At 30.3% G+C, this 18,996-nt stretch overlaps 1 protein-coding gene across 4 annotated transcripts in view; it reads left to right on the plus strand.

Moving 5' to 3' along the window:
• Window positions 1–12,578, plus strand: part of LOC113560618 — a 34,987-nt gene extending 22,409 nt beyond the window's left edge. For 3 of the 4 annotated variants that reach the window (XM_026966605.1, XM_026966604.1, XM_026966606.1), the window contains exons 2-7: window positions 6,951–7,063; window positions 8,074–8,222; window positions 8,314–8,560; window positions 8,718–8,815; window positions 9,756–9,909; window positions 10,878–12,578. In XM_026966605.1, coding sequence (XP_026822406.1) covers window positions 6,951–7,063; window positions 8,074–8,222; window positions 8,314–8,560; window positions 8,718–8,815; window positions 9,756–9,909; window positions 10,878–12,176 — 2,060 coding nt within the window. In that variant the 3' untranslated portion in view covers window positions 12,177–12,578. Of the gene's footprint in view, window positions 1–2,001; window positions 2,361–4,899; window positions 5,094–6,950; window positions 7,064–8,073; window positions 8,223–8,313; window positions 8,561–8,717; window positions 8,816–9,755; window positions 9,910–10,877 lie in introns of those variants that run through there. The other variant, XM_026966603.1, reaches the window with a different exon arrangement.
• Window positions 12,579–18,996: the final 6,418 nt, after the last annotated feature.

The following is an 18,996-nucleotide window of genomic DNA, read 5'->3' on the forward strand; positions in this document are numbered from 1 at the left end:
AAATGTCTCCCGCATCGTAGTTATCTGAGCACGACACTACGCAGCCATATGTGCCTACATCAGAAATATATTACTATGATATTCACAATAATAATATTAACTACCTCTCTAAACGCGTCGAAGCACCGTTCGTGTATAGCTAAACGAAGAGTTCATAGCACTTAAGCGTAATTATTTACAATATTATTATTATATTATTTCGTATCGCTTTTTTGAGAGTTGAGACACATGCTGCCGAGTGCTGGTATAATATAAATATACGTACCTACTACCACAATATACAGACGATTTCGTAACGTCCGAGGATCAAAGTGCTCCGCGACGGGTTCCCCCTTCCTTGCGGCCCAGTTAGTGCATAGTTAATTAACGGCAAACATGACCGCGAGATATTATTACGATGAATGGACCTCGGAAGCGTATACAGCGTGAATGTACGATTATACGTATATTTTTTTCGCGCTCGATTCTTCAGACGGAAGACTTTGTTTATAACTATCATTTCTGACAGTGCTTTCAATTTAAAAATGTAAAAGTTTTTATCTATATTTTTTGTAAACATACGCAATGAAATTTTACTTATCTACTATTAAATGATAGTGTAATAGTTAATAAATAAAAAATATTTATTGTCAAAATAGTACTAAAACAAATGACCGCAGCATACTTCAAATAGATATAATTTTTTTTTTTAATTAAAATTTAGAAAAAATTTACATACAGATTAACTTTAAAATTAAAAATGAAATTTTTTGTTTTCATTTTAATTTTTTGCATTCATATTTTAATAAAAGTGTGAATTTTTTTTTAGTCTTGTCTTTTAAAAAACAATATACTTCTGAACTTTTCACTCTAAAACTTACACAAACTAAATAATCCGATCAATTTATTGTTCGAGAATGGCTGGTTTTGAAACAGCATTTTCTAGTTATTTAGTTAAGATGGGTATTGATCTATTGAACATACCTATATAGATATATTTATAATGATAATTATCCGTATCTACTTGAAAGGAGAAGGCCAAGACTTGATATTAACATAATTACATATACTAAAATAATTACCGGACTGCAACTTATATAATTTAATATATTAAGTATCTAATAATTTGAATTGAAGCTATTTTTAATAAGTTTAAATTTAATCGTGAAAAGTATTGGCTTGATTTTAACGTTCGGTTAATAGGAATATTTAAATTATTTTTTTGACGAGAGTAGTATATAATTTATAGGTTTTAAATTAATTAAATTTCTATGAAATAATTATTGTACAGTGAAAACTTCGAATGCTCCGAAGAAAATGTCCTGGATTTGATATTATTTAAATTGCATTTTTTTGAGCTTTCGGAAATCTATTACTTAATGGCGAACCATATACCAAGTATTCATATGATATTGTAAAATATACTGCAGCAGTGTTATAACAAAATATATCATAATATACATATAATAATATGTAGTGATCGAATATTTAGGAATTTTCTCGCGTTATAATAATATGTAGATATAGTGTAATTTCCAAAGTTTAAACGTACATTATTATTATTATTATTATATCTAATAATTATAATATTATTAACGCATAATACACGTGTATGTTAAATTTTCGTATATTTTAAAACGTGTCGAAATGCATGGCGCGTACTGCGTACATACTACACATTATACTGCGACACGGCGTACTAATATTCCCGTAGTATTATCATTATTATTATTGTTATTACTGCATCACGACGACGACGATGCCGCCGCGGAATGCGATCGACGAAAAATTCCGGTCGCCGAGACCGTGTGCCGGCCGCCAGGCGTCGACGACGACGGCGATCGGCGGTGTGGGTAACCGGTTTGCGGGTCGTCCGCACGTAGCTTAGGCACTCCAGCACTCCGGTTCGCTCGTCGGCCTAATAGGCAGTAGGTACACCTCTCTATACCTAATATGCAACGCACACCTGCGCCGCCGCCGCCAAACTGTCGATCCAGCTACTCGCCGGGCTCTCCCGCGGAACAGTCTCTTGGCGCGTGCACGCCGACCCGCTCGCGCGATACTTACGTGTACTCGCGGACCGACGCGACAACTTAAATTAATTTGATATTACACGACCCGCGGTTCGTCGGTACCGTTATTATTGCTAACTCGTAATATCGCGCACGCCTTTTTTTTTATTCTTCCGAGCTTTCGCGCCACGCGCTCGCAGTGACTACGTTTCCCGTGTGCGACACACGTCGTGCAAAAGTTCCGTCCGGTATAAAAGATACGCACTACGTCTTTTGGTTTTCTTCTTTAGCCGCGACTTTTGACGTCCGCCGCGGGTCGTATATAGTACAAATACGACGCGTTATCCGCCCGGACGAAACGCGGAAAGGGTATGAAGTTTTTCTGTGTACACGAATAAGATCTCGACTTTTTCGGGCCACGATTGCATCACGACGACATTACGACATCCAAACTTTGCGGGGGTGGTTTTATTGTATTATTGTATTATTATAAAATGCTCATCAAAACCTGCTCTCTTTTGGAGTGTATGGATATACTGTGATGTAGTAATTTATTGATCAACCGTCGACGGTTAAAATGACGGAAAAATCACTCTACACGACAATACGCGCGTATACCTCCTATTAACATTAATTTATTTTAGTAGTAAACCGATTTATCAAAATGCCATCGCTATTATTTACGATACGAAATAACTATAAGCCGATGATCGTACAGACACTATCCGATTATATCCACGACTTATTACATAATAATATATTCGACCTATGTCGATTGTGTTGGTACATCGAGTATCACAGTTAGGTGATCTTTAGTGCACATTTCCTTTACGCGTAATTTCTCAACGACGATACGCGTTGTCCAATAGCCGAATTTACGTTATTATTATTTATTATACTCGTTTGTTTCCAAGTATATGTAAGAAGGTACGAGTATCTATATGATTCTTTCGAATTATTTGTTCATACAAGTATAATAATATTATACATGACGTATATTATGTACACTGTACAGTTACGCGGTCTGTATTCACACGGGGCGTATCATGAAGGTTTGACATATTTTTATGTACAAGTGTCATACATTCGTGATACACCTGTTTTGATATTATATACACGGGGTCGGTCATAATAAAATATTACTTTTCCTTCGCTGAAAATTAAATCAATCAATTACCTATAATTTCTCTTTTTAAATTATTATTTGAAATTCAAATGCTCATTATGTTCCATACTTTTATAGGCTTATATAATAGAAATTATACTAGCGCATAAATTAAACATACCTACACAATAAACAATTATTTATGTTCAAACGCATGATAAATAATAATGTATCTAAATTTAAAATGTGTTTTTCTAAACTTAATTGTACTATTCGATTACACTATTTTGTAAAACACGAAATTAATCAATAAATATATAAATTTGTTACAGTACTAACTTACACCAAAAAATGTTGCCATGATATGGAATCATTTATTTTTCAAAATAATAATAATAATAATAATTTGATAAATTCAAATAAAAAAAAAATATATATATATATTTTAATTTCAGTACGTACAAAAATGACCAGTTACTGAATTGTCTAGATTTATACTAAAATTTTAATTGTTTTTTTTATATTTTATGTAGACATATTTTAGTATTTTACATTCCTATAAATTTCCTAAATCGCAAATTATTGTAAGTACATCAATTACAATAAAATAAAATAAATGTACTGTGAATTTCGTATTTAACTAAATAGCAATAAATTTATAAACTTACTATAAAATCAAAATTAATACTGTAAATTAAATAATAACTTATTTACCTGTATGACCTGATAATCTGACTTTAAAAAAAATAAATTTTTGTTTATTGACCAGTTATTAGGTAATTTACACTGAATTGAAGCCCGTTTGTATCACTATATTTTATTATATCAAGTTTTCTGTGCACAATATACAAATTATGTATATTATTTTTATACGTATATTTGAACTCTTATTTTTTTGTTTTCTAACAAATATTTGCATAGAGCGTAGATGTACACTGTTGATAATCTACATATTTCAGTAGATAACCGTTTACCATACAACAAATGTAAATATCAATTATAACACATTTTATATCTTTATGAGTATAATACAAATTCATTTTTATATTACACCTTGTTGACTTTATCTAAATACTTATGTGAATATATATATTATATATATATATGTACATTTTAATGTTCTCAAAATAGTATATTTTACTTTCTATAAAGAATAGAACAAATGCCGTTAAATTTTAGAATACTTGCTGTTGAATTGATTTAAAAACTTGAATACTGTACATTGGAAAATTATGAAAATAAGTTATTATAATTGCTCTGTATAAAACTATAAACTGAGTAAAGGTTTAAAATTACATAATATTATATTTTTCTTTGTTTCTTTAAGAGAATATTGAATATAGTTAAATAATAGGCTAAACTAAATATTCAAAATCATATATTTTTTAAAAACGTCTTACATTAGTTGTAATATTCATGAATAGAAAAAAGTAAAGTTCGTGAGTCGTGACTTAAATTTTCATAGTTTATTTTATTTTTTACTCGACATTCATTAGTTCAAATGGCAGGTCAAACAAATCAAACATTCATTAAACTCGTTTCAATATATTAATACCTTAAGGTTATGTATATACCGACCTCAGAATATGATAGGTACCTCATACATACAACACCGTCGATATAACAATTAGTTTTTCTTTGAGCAAGTTTTGGATGTCTATTGTTCGTAGTGTAACAATATTATTTGTTTATTAGTATGCATAACGTGACGTGAAAAACAAAAACTAAGATTTTTTTGCTTAATATACTTAACACTATACATTTATAATATATCATATACCTATATATGCATACATTTCCCAGGCCACGCATTTATAATTCCTAATTTCACGATTATGCACGATTCAAAATAAAGAAGAGATGTACGTTTTTTACGCAAAAAAAAATATGCATTAAAATCACGAATATGGATAAAAATATTACTCCTACGTCGGATTTAGCTTCTCTGGATTGCTGGGATTATACAATCGAGTTGGAATGTCTTCGCGGTCCACAAGGTATAAACACTACACTAAACACACTTGACAAAATATATTGGATCATTTAGATCTTATAATATTATTTCTTATACAACATACCTATTACCATTGATTATAAAATAATCTATTCAATCAATGTTATTAAGCTTTTAAATAAATAGAAAAAACGTATGTTTGTGTTTTTATTGCGTATTTATATTAACATCATGATTCGTGAATGATTTTAAAGAGAAAATTTATGATGGTAAAATAACTGTTCAATCTACTTACGTACTAATTATATATTATACGTTATCAATTTCTTATAAATCAATCATAAACTTTTTTTCTTTAAAAAAATAATACACTTCAAAAATTAAATATATCTAAACATAATAAATAATGTAATTTTCATACCCATATCATGTATTAAATTATAATTATTGATTTGATTTGATAGAAGAAAATACAAATTTTCTAGAAAGTTACTTTGATTCTAATTTGTTTAGTAAATAATCAATTTTTAATAAGTAATACAAAATTTCAATCAATTTACCTCTTAATATCAGTTATCTCTTAATACATTAAGTACAATTTACATTACTAAATCTTATTTCAAATTAAATCAATCTTGTATATTATTATTACGTATTTATTGATATAGGTACACTTACAATAAATTAATTTTATTACAATATAAAATGCATAATTTTAATATAAAATTATATGATATATTCTGTTTCATTATGCATTAAAATAATCATTTTTAATTAGAATAATGCGATGAAATTGTAACTTTAAGTGATTAAATAATTAGACAATTATAATATGTATTCGAAATTATTGATTCCAATAGGCAGAGTATACAACGTCTCATAACTAATTGAGAATTAAGTACTATTTGAACTCAAAAATTGATATAATAATATGTTGTTGTAGTCTATAATAATGATATATAACCTATGAAGTGTGTATTCATATATATATTATAATGCATATATAAATATATGGCCATATAAGTGGTTATTATAAGGTACCTTAAATATCATTTCATTTCTATCTTTAATATATAGGTAGCTCTATGTCTTTCTAACTTTCAACAGAACTAATTGCGACTACAGTGTAGGTTTTATGTATAAAATATAAACATTTATTTTTGTCATTATAAATTGGTTGAAAGTGTAAGATGTATGTAGAAACTTACATGTATCTATATTTTATGTTTTTTGTCCGATTTTGATGATTATCAAAAAGCCACAAAACAAAATAAAATACCTAACGTTTTATGCAATACGAATTACTGCCAAGACCAACCCAGTTGAATACGCAACATCGTTATAATATGTATAGCTTTAACGAAAACCAATTCGTGTGTTCAGTTGTATTACAATCGAGGTTAACCTGATAGGCTAACCCAGTTAGTAAGCTTTCAATGAAAAAACCAAATCGGAACGAAAATCAAAAAAAAAAAAAATGTTTTCTCCGTTTGATCACGAAGTCTCGCCGAAGAACCTTCCTACCTTCCTTCTATGGAATTGCGACGCTTTCGAAATACCATGTTTAACTACCTTCTTATGTAGGTATTACACTATTACGAACACCGGACGAAATGGTTACTACCGAAGATCACGACCGATCGATATAATTAGAATAAATAGAATAAATCTTGGTCTTTGACAAATCATTTAAGTTAATAAAGATGAAGCGTTATAGTAGGTACCCGACGTGATAATATAATTATTCTTCGATTTCTAAGTGGAAATCTCGATTCAAACATGAAGTCGTTATTATTGTCCACTAAGAATTTATAATGTATTATTATTTGTTATTGTACGTAACACAGTGTAAATTGATTGCTTTCATAACTTACTTATAATCGATTACGTCGTGTTGCAGACTTACAGCTAGCCGCTGAACTAGGCAAAACTCTGTTAGAGAGAAATAAAGAATTGGAAACCAACTTGAGGCAACAACAAAATGTCGTGGAAGATCGCAATCAAGAGATCGAGGTAATAGATAATATAATTTAAATACTAAATCATAATAATATGTATAGTTAAATATAAGAACTACGTGTGTATAATAGCTATGTGAAAAAATCTTAAATTTCAAAACATGGGTTTTTTTTACATTTTTACAGTAACCTAAAAATGACAATACCTGGGTTATTTCTTATTCACAGCACATATACGCACATAACACACAAAGAATGCGTTTTGTCTCGAAGTTCAAATTGTGACCACGTCTGGCTACAATATTAATATGCGTTAGTTGATAATAAAAATAGATTGTAATGACTTGTCATCCTGTATGCTGCATATTTCGTTCATGACATATAATAATATTTCATTTCAGTTAATTATACATTTTAACATTCATTTTTGTTACCATATGCAGCGCTTAGTAATAAAAGTACATGTATAGTATTAGAAAAAGAGCTATATACATCGATCAATCAGTTCTCTATGTTGTGCAATAATTTTATAAACGAATAACAGATACTCAAACCAGAGTTTTTTCCACTGACATTTGCTAATTAATTAAAAGTGACTTTAAATTGTACTGTAGTACTGAAGTCGTAGTATTATAATAATATACAAATAAATAGACGAGATAAAAAAGAATAATAACTCAAACCTTCTGGATAATATTTTAAATCATCAACGATAATCGTGTTTCGTCTGGTTTTGAAAGACCCCGTAGGCATTATTTTTATATAGCTTTGGGCTATGGCAATGTTCCAATGATTCAACGGACGCTCAGCCAGAGACCTTTCGGCATGAGGTCGGGCATGTAGTCACTTGGCGCATTTTTTCAGTCTTAATCCTCGCGTGCATCGAAACGATATCGGTGTATAAGGTTCAACAACTATTTTATTACGTACAACATACATTTAGTGCACAAAATGAATTCTATTGAAAATTTGACCGAATGGCCAAACTTTCAAAAGGCCAACGAACAAGCTATTGGTTTTAATTTATACGAACTGGTCGTAACCGACTGTTTAATATGTTGGCAGTATCTTACCAAACAAACGGCCGCTCTGAGAGAAGTGAACGATTCCAGGTTGCGTATTTACGAGCAACTGGAAATCAGTATTCAGGATCTAGAGAGAAATAACCAGAGGCTCGTTCAAGAAAACATTAATGACAAAAAACATATAAAAAGGTAATATATCTACATTCTGCATAATATAGCTTTATTTGTATGGAACGCCGATCGGTACTCAATTGAATTGTATTTATTATCATACTTATAGTTTATACGATACAATCGAAAGTTTGGAAAGTCGCTGCGAAGATTTGCAGCACCTAGTCGACGACATGGGTCATTTAAAAAAAGACGACAGCGTAGTCAGCGAAGGTAGTGGCAGTGGTGGAGCTGTGATCGAAGATCAAGATGAATATGCTAAACTTGCTTCACAATTGGAGCATGCGAAAAATCTAAGAGTCAAGGAACAGAGAAAAGTGTCTGAACTAGAACAAAACGTGTCCTTACTTATACAGGTAAAAACTATGAGTCGTGAAAGGAATATTACAATAATAATAATAATAAATACGATATAAGTATACAGCGATTATGAACGTGTTACTGCAATATTATAGGTATTTTATCTATCGTCACTGCAATACGTTTTACAATTTTTTAATTTTTTATTTATAGGAGAACACTAGTCTAGAAGAAAAAGTAAGTGTAATGCAACAAAAAGACGAAGAACTGAAAACGCTCCAAGATCAAATCGTCTATTTAGAAGAAATTAGGTGGGTCAACAGATTGAATTAAATAATATAAAATTAATTATAATAAACCACATTGGCGCAGTGTGTTATATATATAATTTTATAAAAAGATACGTGAACGAAAACTATTAATACATTTTAAGTTAGATCGAATAACAAAATATTTTGAGATTATTTAGATATTTCCATAAAATGTTCATGGACAAAATTAATTATTTTGATTTATAACATCAATTACTATTAAAAAGTACATAAATACGTAAAAGTGCATTTATTTATAAAATAATAAAAACACGTTTTCGCCAATAATATAGGTACAAATACAGACGGTACAGTATTCACCTACCGGTTACTTCTTAATGCTTATCCTTGAAAAATGGTTTACCTACCTATATTTCTGGGTTCAACACGGAAATAATAATAAACAATCATACCTACAAATTACGGGTAACTTTTGGATAAAAGAAATTAATAATTATTTAATATAAACTAGTTATTAGCTATTATTTATGTTTTTACATACTAGTCACTAGAAAAATAATTCGATTCTAAATCTTAAATTGTAGTACTGTACCATAGATATGGATTCAGATTTAAATTGTAAAGATGAAAATCAAAAAGTATACTAAATCAATAACAGTTAATAGTTTTTCAATTGTACAAATCACAAAAAAAAATTATTATTTTTTTATATTTATATTTATAACTTATATTAGCCGTTTTAAACAAACTATTATGTATTTACATTATACATTATAGTTAGAATTTTTTTTTTTTAATAATATTGTAGGTATAACCTAAGTATAGAATAGTATTCTTTAAGCCTTAATTTAATAAAAATGTTATAGTATACATTAGTAAAATATATATGCCATATTTAATATAAATCTGTTCTCATGTTTTAATAGATTCAAATATTATTTGAATACCCAAAGTTTTATAAAATTAATTTATCTTTTAGGCAAGGAAACCTATGTCGGCGTTGTCAGCGTAGTACTGACCCAAACCTATTCGATGAGTATTCAGTGTATGATGACGATGATGACACTGATGATATTAGTGCTATAGGATCATATGTCGAAACTCACAAACACGAAGTCTTGCAACAATTACAAGTATGTTTTTATTCTTAAACTGAAAAGAATTAAACGTGATACTCCGATACGGGTGTATTGTTATAAAACATGTTCATCATGTGGAACATAAACGTTTTAAATTACGAGTAGGTACCTACACAATAACTGCAGACTTTGAATGTATCTGCGTTTTATTCCGTGATATTAATACCTATGGTCAGCTTAAATGGATACGATGGAGTTTTGAATGCAATGTTCTTTAAATCTAAAACATTTATTGTTGTAATAATAAACGTAAGTCGAATTAAAAATAAAAGTTAGCCGCATACGTTTGTATAAACCGTAAACGATTATGAGTCATTACTCATTTCAATTTTCAAACGTGAGAGATTCGAACGTAAAACCTTTACAGAATATTTGGCATTTCGCCTGAATTAAAAATCCTAACGACGATAATTGTGCTACATAGAAGTCCAAAGATCCAGACATTCTTTGACATTTCAAATCGGGTCACGACACGTTAGACGATTTTAGGCTAATAGACCCACAGGCCCAGTGTGTATATATAATACAATAGGTAAGTATATATTCAAACTCGTACGGCGCGAGAAAACCAAAAACAGTCATACACACCCTCTCCCCAATTAATAAATTACAACTAGTTATTAGTAAATCGTTTAACGAAGCATAGTGCCGTCGAGATCAATATCAATGATGGTTTAATGATCAATCTATAAGACCTAACCAATATAATAATGTACCTTCATGATTTTTTTACTGCGAAAAATGAATAGTACCTAGGTATTATGATAAAATTGAGTCGATTGATTTAGAATTGTTATTATGATATTTACACAGGTATTCTAATAACGTTTGTACCCCGCACCCTACTCACTTAAATAACTCTATAGGTGGTCTGAGTATCGGAGTATGCGTCTTAAGTAATAGACTATAATTGGGCGCCATATACTGATGTATTTTTACTGTTTGTTTTTGTCGCGCCGAAGGAGACGTTGGGGGAGAACTATTCCGAGGACAACCCGTACCGAATATTGGTGGACAAATACGAGGCGCTGTTGAAGATCCAACAGAAGCACAACGCGTTCACGCCGATGGTGCCGTCGACCAACGTCAACAACAACAACACCGTCGGCAACAAGGACGGCCAGAATCGGGGCATATCGCTGCACGAGGAGCTGCAGATGTCCGGGCAGTTCTCGTCGTTTAATGGCAACGCGTCGGATAGCGACGACAGCAGCGACGACGAAGGCCTGCCGAACAACGGGCGGGCGGCACCCGGATCGGGAACCATCGGCGGCGGTGGGACCCAGTGCAAGTATTCCGAGACCGAGACGACGTCGTCGTCGGGCTTCTCGGACGAGACGAGCAACAAGTGCACGCAAACCGAAACGTTCTTCACCGGTTCGTTCCTGTGCACCATTTCGGACGGCGATGACTGCCGGTTCAGCATCTACGACGACGCTAGCCCGGTGGAGAGCCGGTTCCGGAAGACGCCCGAGTACCGTCAACTGTTCCGCGAGATATTCGCCGTGCTCAAACGGGCGGCTGAGGCCAAGGACGAGGGCGAGAGACTGCCGCTGCTCCAGGACGACGACCGCGGCTACGAGGGCGAAGACGTCGACGACGCCACTGACACTCCGACCTGCGGCCGTTCGTCCGCGTCGGCGACCGGGACACCGCGAGTGCCGCCGGCCACACCGGCCTGCGAGCACAACCCGTTAATGTCGACCATAGAATCGGAGACGGTCGAACGGCGTCCGACCACGCCACCACCGCAACCACCATCACAGCAACGGCAACAGTTGGACGACCAACAACGACCGCAACAGCAGCGAGCCGAGCAACAGCCACAACCGGCTGCAGTGGACGAACAGCAACAGCAACAGCAGCAGGAGCCACGCCGTCGCCGCCGGGACATCATCGAGGAGTTTGCGTCCATAGTCAAGCACAAGAAACACGTCCGGCACCGCAAGCCGGCCACTGCTAATCAACAGTCCAAGGACATTAGCCATCTGGTGGACTTCAAGTGGACCGACCAGGTGACGCGCCGGCAGCCCAGGAGCGGCAGTGGCGACAGGCCACCGTCGTCGCACAGGGCCACGTGGTGCGCCGTCCCTAATGATGGCGCGGAAGCGTCGCCCGCCGTGGCCCAACCGTACGCCAGCACTGCGTCTCAGGAAGTGGCTAAGCTCAAGATGCTGGACAAGTCGTACGCCGAGGTGTTAAGAAGGAGGAAAGTGCTACCGTCTACGTCCAACAGGCCGCAATCGCATTACCAACATTAACGAGATCGTATGTTATGATTACGATCCTCCGCTAATATGGGTTATGATTACTTGTTAATTCTACGTATTTAAAATTGTTTTTTCAAATCCTTTATTCCTATAATATTATTAGCCCGTCGCGGGGTTGAACAAAAATTTAAAAAAAAAAACAAATTAAGATTAATAAAAGTCTCCCAATGATTTGTGATCCTGTGGGATTTTGATTGCTCCCATTATTAATATTATTATTTAAACTCCTTTTTTATTATTATTATTATTAATGTTGATAATTCACTATCAAGGTATCTTAATTTAGTAACTATATGTACCTATTATATAGTATTAGCGTACCTCTACTGAGTTTGTTTCCACCGTTGGTTTTTTTGTATTCATAATATTAATAACGATATTTTATACTTATAAGTTATAACGTTTTTTATTTTTGAGACAAAAATTAAGTTATATTATTATATTGTGATGCATGCGTCATATGAAAGAGATTTGTTTTTTTGGTAATATTTATTTACTTAATAGAACTTTGATAAAATAATGTTTAATATTGTTTTTTAAATTATCTTTAAAATGAGAACTATTATTATTGTGTGTACATAAATAAGTTTGAAAAGAAAAGTGAACATATTTGTTTTGAACGCTCATTTCAGTTTTTATTCAACAAACCTTTTTTACACTTCGACCGTGCAACATAATCCTTTGAAGATATTAAAATAAATTAAATACACGCAGTGGCGGATTTAGGGGGGGGGGGGTGCTTGGGAGCTGAAACACCCGCCGTTCCGCGTATTTTTATTAAAAATTACTAATAATTTGCCAATTTAAAAAAATAATATATGTTAAATTGTTTATAATTTTTAAATTGCTTAATTATGTTTAAGTACCAAATTATACATAATAAGTACTTTAGGATTATTATTATTAACAAAATAGCAACCACTATGAAAATCCTAGATCCGCCACTGAGTACACAGTAGTCTCTAATCCCAAATTATTTGAATTTGTTCGGCATTAAACATGATACAATATGTTTCGCACATGACGCAATTTAAACAATATTGAAGTGCTAATAAAAATTAAAATTTGCGTACATTAAAAATATAATATATGTAGGTATATTATAAATATGCACGAAAAACTAAGTAGAGAGTGAAAACATGAAATAAAATGAAAAGTAAAATTAATATTGAAACGATAATTAATTTCAGAGAGTTGGTTTGCTTTGTCGTTCATCTATTTAATTAGTAATTACATTTACAAAATACATAGATATTATATTTATATATATATAATACCTACATACCTATCATATTTTAATTGTTTAATGGTTATGTAAACTTACCCATGCATATAGCCATATAGGTATTAATTTAAACGCAAAAAATATAATTTAATATTTAACCTTCTTACTATATCTAAGTGCATAATGTAGGTATATCGAAACATACTTAGGGAGGATAAGTAGAGAGGGTGGTAATTCGTAAAGGGATATGTTTGTGTTTTTATATACAAATTATTATTAATACTAGAATTATTATATTTTATCACTTATGATTCGAACTTATTTTTTAATCATAAAATAACATTTTTTGCTACTTATACCTGTTAATTGAACATTGAATTTTTTATACTTAATTATTTCTATACGTTTCATCATTGTTATAAATACTAGTATTTATAAATATAATCAATGGTTCTATTTCTATGTTAAACATTGAAAACTATTCCTTATTTAAATGTAATAAGTAACTTTTTATTTTTATTTATTGACAATTTTTTCATATTCAATCATAAATCATAATACATATTTTTTTTATTTTTAAACATTGACATTTAAAGAAGAGGGAGGCTGATAAATTAATAAGATGTATAGAATAAGGATTCTAAATAGGTACATTTTTCGAGTAATAAAATTGAAATAATTAAAGATGTTAAAGTACGCGGCGTTATCAGTTCGCAAATATCACGACAATCTTTTACCACAGTACCACAAACACCAAGTAATCAGTCACAAGTGGTTTTCCATTTAATTCAAAATGATCACATTATCACAGTAGTATAATATATAATACACCATAACAATAACTGCATAAGCAATTAATATTTAGTAAATTATAGGAAATATTTCACTAATACAATGCAATGCACGTAGCCACGTAGGTAGGTACGTCAAGCTACACGCTATAGTTATTTAGCTAATAATATTGTAACTATAGTAACTATAATAGTGCAGAATAGCTAAAATTATTTAATTTAAAGATTTAAACATCTATCAACTGTGCCAATAGGCCATAGGGTTATCCACTAAAAAGTAACTAATGACATAATGCGATTATTCCTGCAACGTTTAACATTTATTTAACTTGGATTTTATATTTTTACAGACTTGTAAAAAATATTTACCTTCATCCTACATATTATGTAAATGAAATAAAAAAAGTGACGATAATTGACAATAACATTTCATATATTTGACACACACGTTAGTTATTAATTGATTATTCTAAAAATTGATGTACATATTATTACCTAACCTGTAACAGCTATTTAGTTTAACTTAAAGGTTACAAATGTAGGTTCCAACATAAGGTATAGTTACACTATATACACTTAATAAATTTACACAGTATTTGTATAGACTATAGAGATGTAAGAATCATTTATGTAGATTCCTATATCTTATATTAAATTTTCAAGACTTTTAACAACTTTCTACAATTATAGATAAAAAATTGAAAATTTGTCATGCTTATAAATAGCACAAAGTTAAGAAAAAAATGTTATCATATAATGAAAATGATAATATAAACATTTCAAGTATCTACGAATATTCGTTTTGGAGCTAGATATACAAAAAAAAAAAATCGATTTTGTCGAAAATTTAATTTTTTTAAAAATTCCCGTTTGCTTAAATTGTTTTATTTTTAACTCTTCAACGTACCAATTAGATCCAATTTTATGCCAGAAATCACTCTCATTTTTGAAAATCAAAACATTTTTACTACCCTCAAGTGTTAACCAGGAGGAGGCCACGGCTCCCGGGCCCACGAGAAATAGAGATGTACAAAAAAAATAATCATAATCTTATATTTTGTCAAATTGATAAAATAACTTTTACAAATTAAAAATTATATTATTAATATTTTTATCAACTAAATAAATTAATTATTAAACTTCGCCTAATTTGTGTATAATATTATTAAGACCTGAAATCTATGGTAATTGATAAATGTTACAACTGTTATAAGATATTATAAGATATAACTAGAGACCGGTTTTATATACGCCTAAAACCTTAAAAATAAGTTGTTTTTATAATTTGTTGTTTCATTAAAATAATCTTGTAGATTCATAAGTATTCTTTTTGAAAAATATAATATTTGAAAAATGTATTAAATACTGAAAGAACAAATAAAAATAACAGTTTATAAAAATTTTAAGATAGTTAAATTAATCTTAATCTTTAAACAAATATTTACAGTCATATTTAATCTATAGGTACTATGGTTATATAACCTAACCAGCATATACTGGTATATATCGTTTACTTATATTTTACATGTATGACTATAGCACAGTTATATATCTATATATATCTAAAATTCATAACTATTAATTCTAAAAACAATCATAATAACACGTTTTAAATAATAAAAATAAAAACTTATTTTTTGTTAAGGGTAGAAACTAACGGAGGTCAAAAATATTTTTGCATTTTTTTTATAAATTATTTCATTTTCTAAATGTAAATTTAAAATTCTCAAATGATATTATTATCAGAAAAGATATTTTTAAATCTATTGACTTTGGACTATCAAAAAATTAACTTTCCTAAAAACAAGAAAAAATGTTTTTAAATATACTAAATACATGACTTAATGTTGTAAATGTTGTAATAATACAACTATTGACTAGCTACTGTATAAGACAGATGAAAACTAATAAATTAAAAAAACTGTAGTTTTATTTTTATTATTGAGTTTTTATTTTAATTTTAATAAAAAAAATTGGCCACAAACAAGTATAATTCAGGTGTTACCAGTTACCACCTAATATTTATAAAATATATTACGTGTTATATGGCACAAATCTTACTTTACAGTTATACCTATTTTGTATATTTTCCACAATCAATTTAAAGAAATCATTAAATGTTGTTAAAATGTGAATCCTAACTAACTTAAATCGATTGCGGTCATAGTTAAATTTTGTATTCAGGAGATTCAATATTGTAAAATTGCCAATTGGCTTTAATTAATATATGCGTGTGGCATGTTATATAAGACAATAAAATAACCGGCAACGCCATTTTAAACTTTTTCATTATTCTTTATGTGAATTATATTATATTATCCTTAATATCCTACACAAGCTCTTAAGAATTTGTATTACGTCAACATTGGTCGTTTCATTATAAATATAAAAAGGTATTAATAGGGCTGACCGGTTACTAAAATATCGAGTAAAAAATAATAATTTTTTTTTGGATCTAATAAGTAATAGTATTCTATAAAAGTAACTTAAAAATGTGTAAAGCCACGTACCTAATTACTAAGGAACGGATTTAAATGCAAATTGCATTTTTTCCAAAAACATTACTGTCCGAGCTCAAAGTTCATTTCATACATCAAGGAATTAAAAAATATAACTTTTATTTAGAATTTTTTTATGTTTTTAAGTCATTTTTATACAGGAATGGATTAAATTCGATAAAAATTAAGCAGCACCTAATTATACAGTGCTATTATGAAACACAAGGTAAAAGTACATAGTGGGGTGAAACAGACAGTGCAGTTTGAAAGGCTATTAAAAAAAAACTACGCAACTTTCAGAAATTATATTTATTTAATTTTCTTCAGTACATCATGCCGTTTATGTATCAAGTTTTAAAAATGACATCAGAAAGATAATGACCGCCAGCAGGTTAGGGGATGAAGGCGATTTTTGAAGTTTTCGGCCGCATTTTGGCACATTTTGACTGGTATAATGGTTACAGCACCAATTTCCTTCCTAATTCAGTCTTTGAGATCTTCCAAGGTGTGAGGCCGATGTTTAAAAACCTTTTCTTTCAGGTAGCCCCAAAAGCAAAATCACAAATGCTCACATTCGGTGAGCGTGCGGGTTACCCCACAGAAACGACCATTTTCAAAAAACATACGGACAGCTCCATTGGTCACTAGACCAAACCATGGTAATGAATGATAACAGTAATACATTATAGCATGCCCGACGAAATGAGACCATCATAATGGCGCTGTACCCACCACACGGGAAGTACCAACCTTTCAAAACTGCATCACTGTTTAATTTGCCCCTCCTGTATAACGAATGTATCTATCTAAATTGTACATTCATTTTTTGGAAATAATACATGTAAAAAGAAGGTAGGAGAACTAGAAAATAATTTATACCTAAGAATAAAAATTTATATAATTAAACAAATTTTTCAATGTTAAAAATAATTTTAAGAGCATTTTTTAAAGACATTTTCATTATAAGTGCATTAAATCGTATTTTTTAAAGGAATCTTTTTGGTTTTTTAGAGCATATAAATCCGTTCCTTACTAAATACCTATTAATACCCAATTTAATCATTATTTCACATTACATTCCACGATCGCATACAATTGTAAGCCATCTTTTTATGTACCTATAAAACCAATAAGTAATAATAATAATAATCAATTCTTAAAAATTACTATTAAACCTTGAATTTTTAGCTCTTGCATCCTTACATTTGATATACCACTTGTGACCACTGACAGTTATTGTGTCTACATACATTGTTTTCAAGCGCTTATTATTCAAATCTTTTAGTCCACTGCGGGCTGAGCTATTTAATTACTTTATTTATTTCATATATTTATTAATATACCTCCATACTCTAATTATGTATTTCTGTCTAGTGTCTACTCACACTAGATGATCAACTTAGGATTTAAACATTAAACACTTTAAACTACCACACTTAGCACAATAGCACATTTCAATAGTTATGGACTTGTGAGAAATAGTAAATAATTGTTAGCGGAAATGTTCACAACACAAATGATTAACACACTAAATAATGCATGAAAATAGCATTTTGTTATTTTGTATTTTATAACTAATATGATACAATATATTTATCATAGTTAATTACTAATAATTCTACTATAGTAGACAATAGTAGTACTTAGTAAATAATGTCATACCTATTGGATAGGTTAATCCAATCCATAGACATTATTTTGTATTTGCAACAAGAATAAAATCTTATTGGCTTTTAACTTTTAAATTACCCAGAAATCACACAAAATTGAAAAACTAGCTATTCTAAATTTCTTCACGAGGAATTTTTATCTTTTTTCAATTGACATACAATTTTCAAAATATAAATACTTAAATAAATTTAAAATTCAGAATATAAATTATAATCTAGGATTTGATAAACCAGCTATTAATGGGCAGTAATTGTGTTTGTTATTTCATGTTGAAAAGGTGTACTTACTACCTAACTACCCTTAATGAAATATGTTTAGGATTTGACTGAGCAACAAAATTATACTATTGCTTATTGTACAACCAAAAAATGTCAAACAGTACAAGTGCAAAATGACTATAATATTTAATTATATTTAACAATTAAAATAAATAAATATCATATTTATTAAAAAAAAAAAAATGCAATTCATCTAATAAATGTATTTTATTACTCACTCATTAAATGTATCTTAAAACATACATATTTTTATAAAAATACATAAGAAACATTTATTTTACAAACAATTATATTATTACACAAAAAATGTTAGTTTAACATGTAATCTCTTTCTCATAAATTTTAAAT

Source organism: Rhopalosiphum maidis, chromosome 1 (genome assembly GCF_003676215.2).
Source record: "Rhopalosiphum maidis isolate BTI-1 chromosome 1, ASM367621v3, whole genome shotgun sequence".
NCBI lineage: Eukaryota > Metazoa > Arthropoda > Insecta > Hemiptera > Aphididae > Rhopalosiphum > Rhopalosiphum maidis.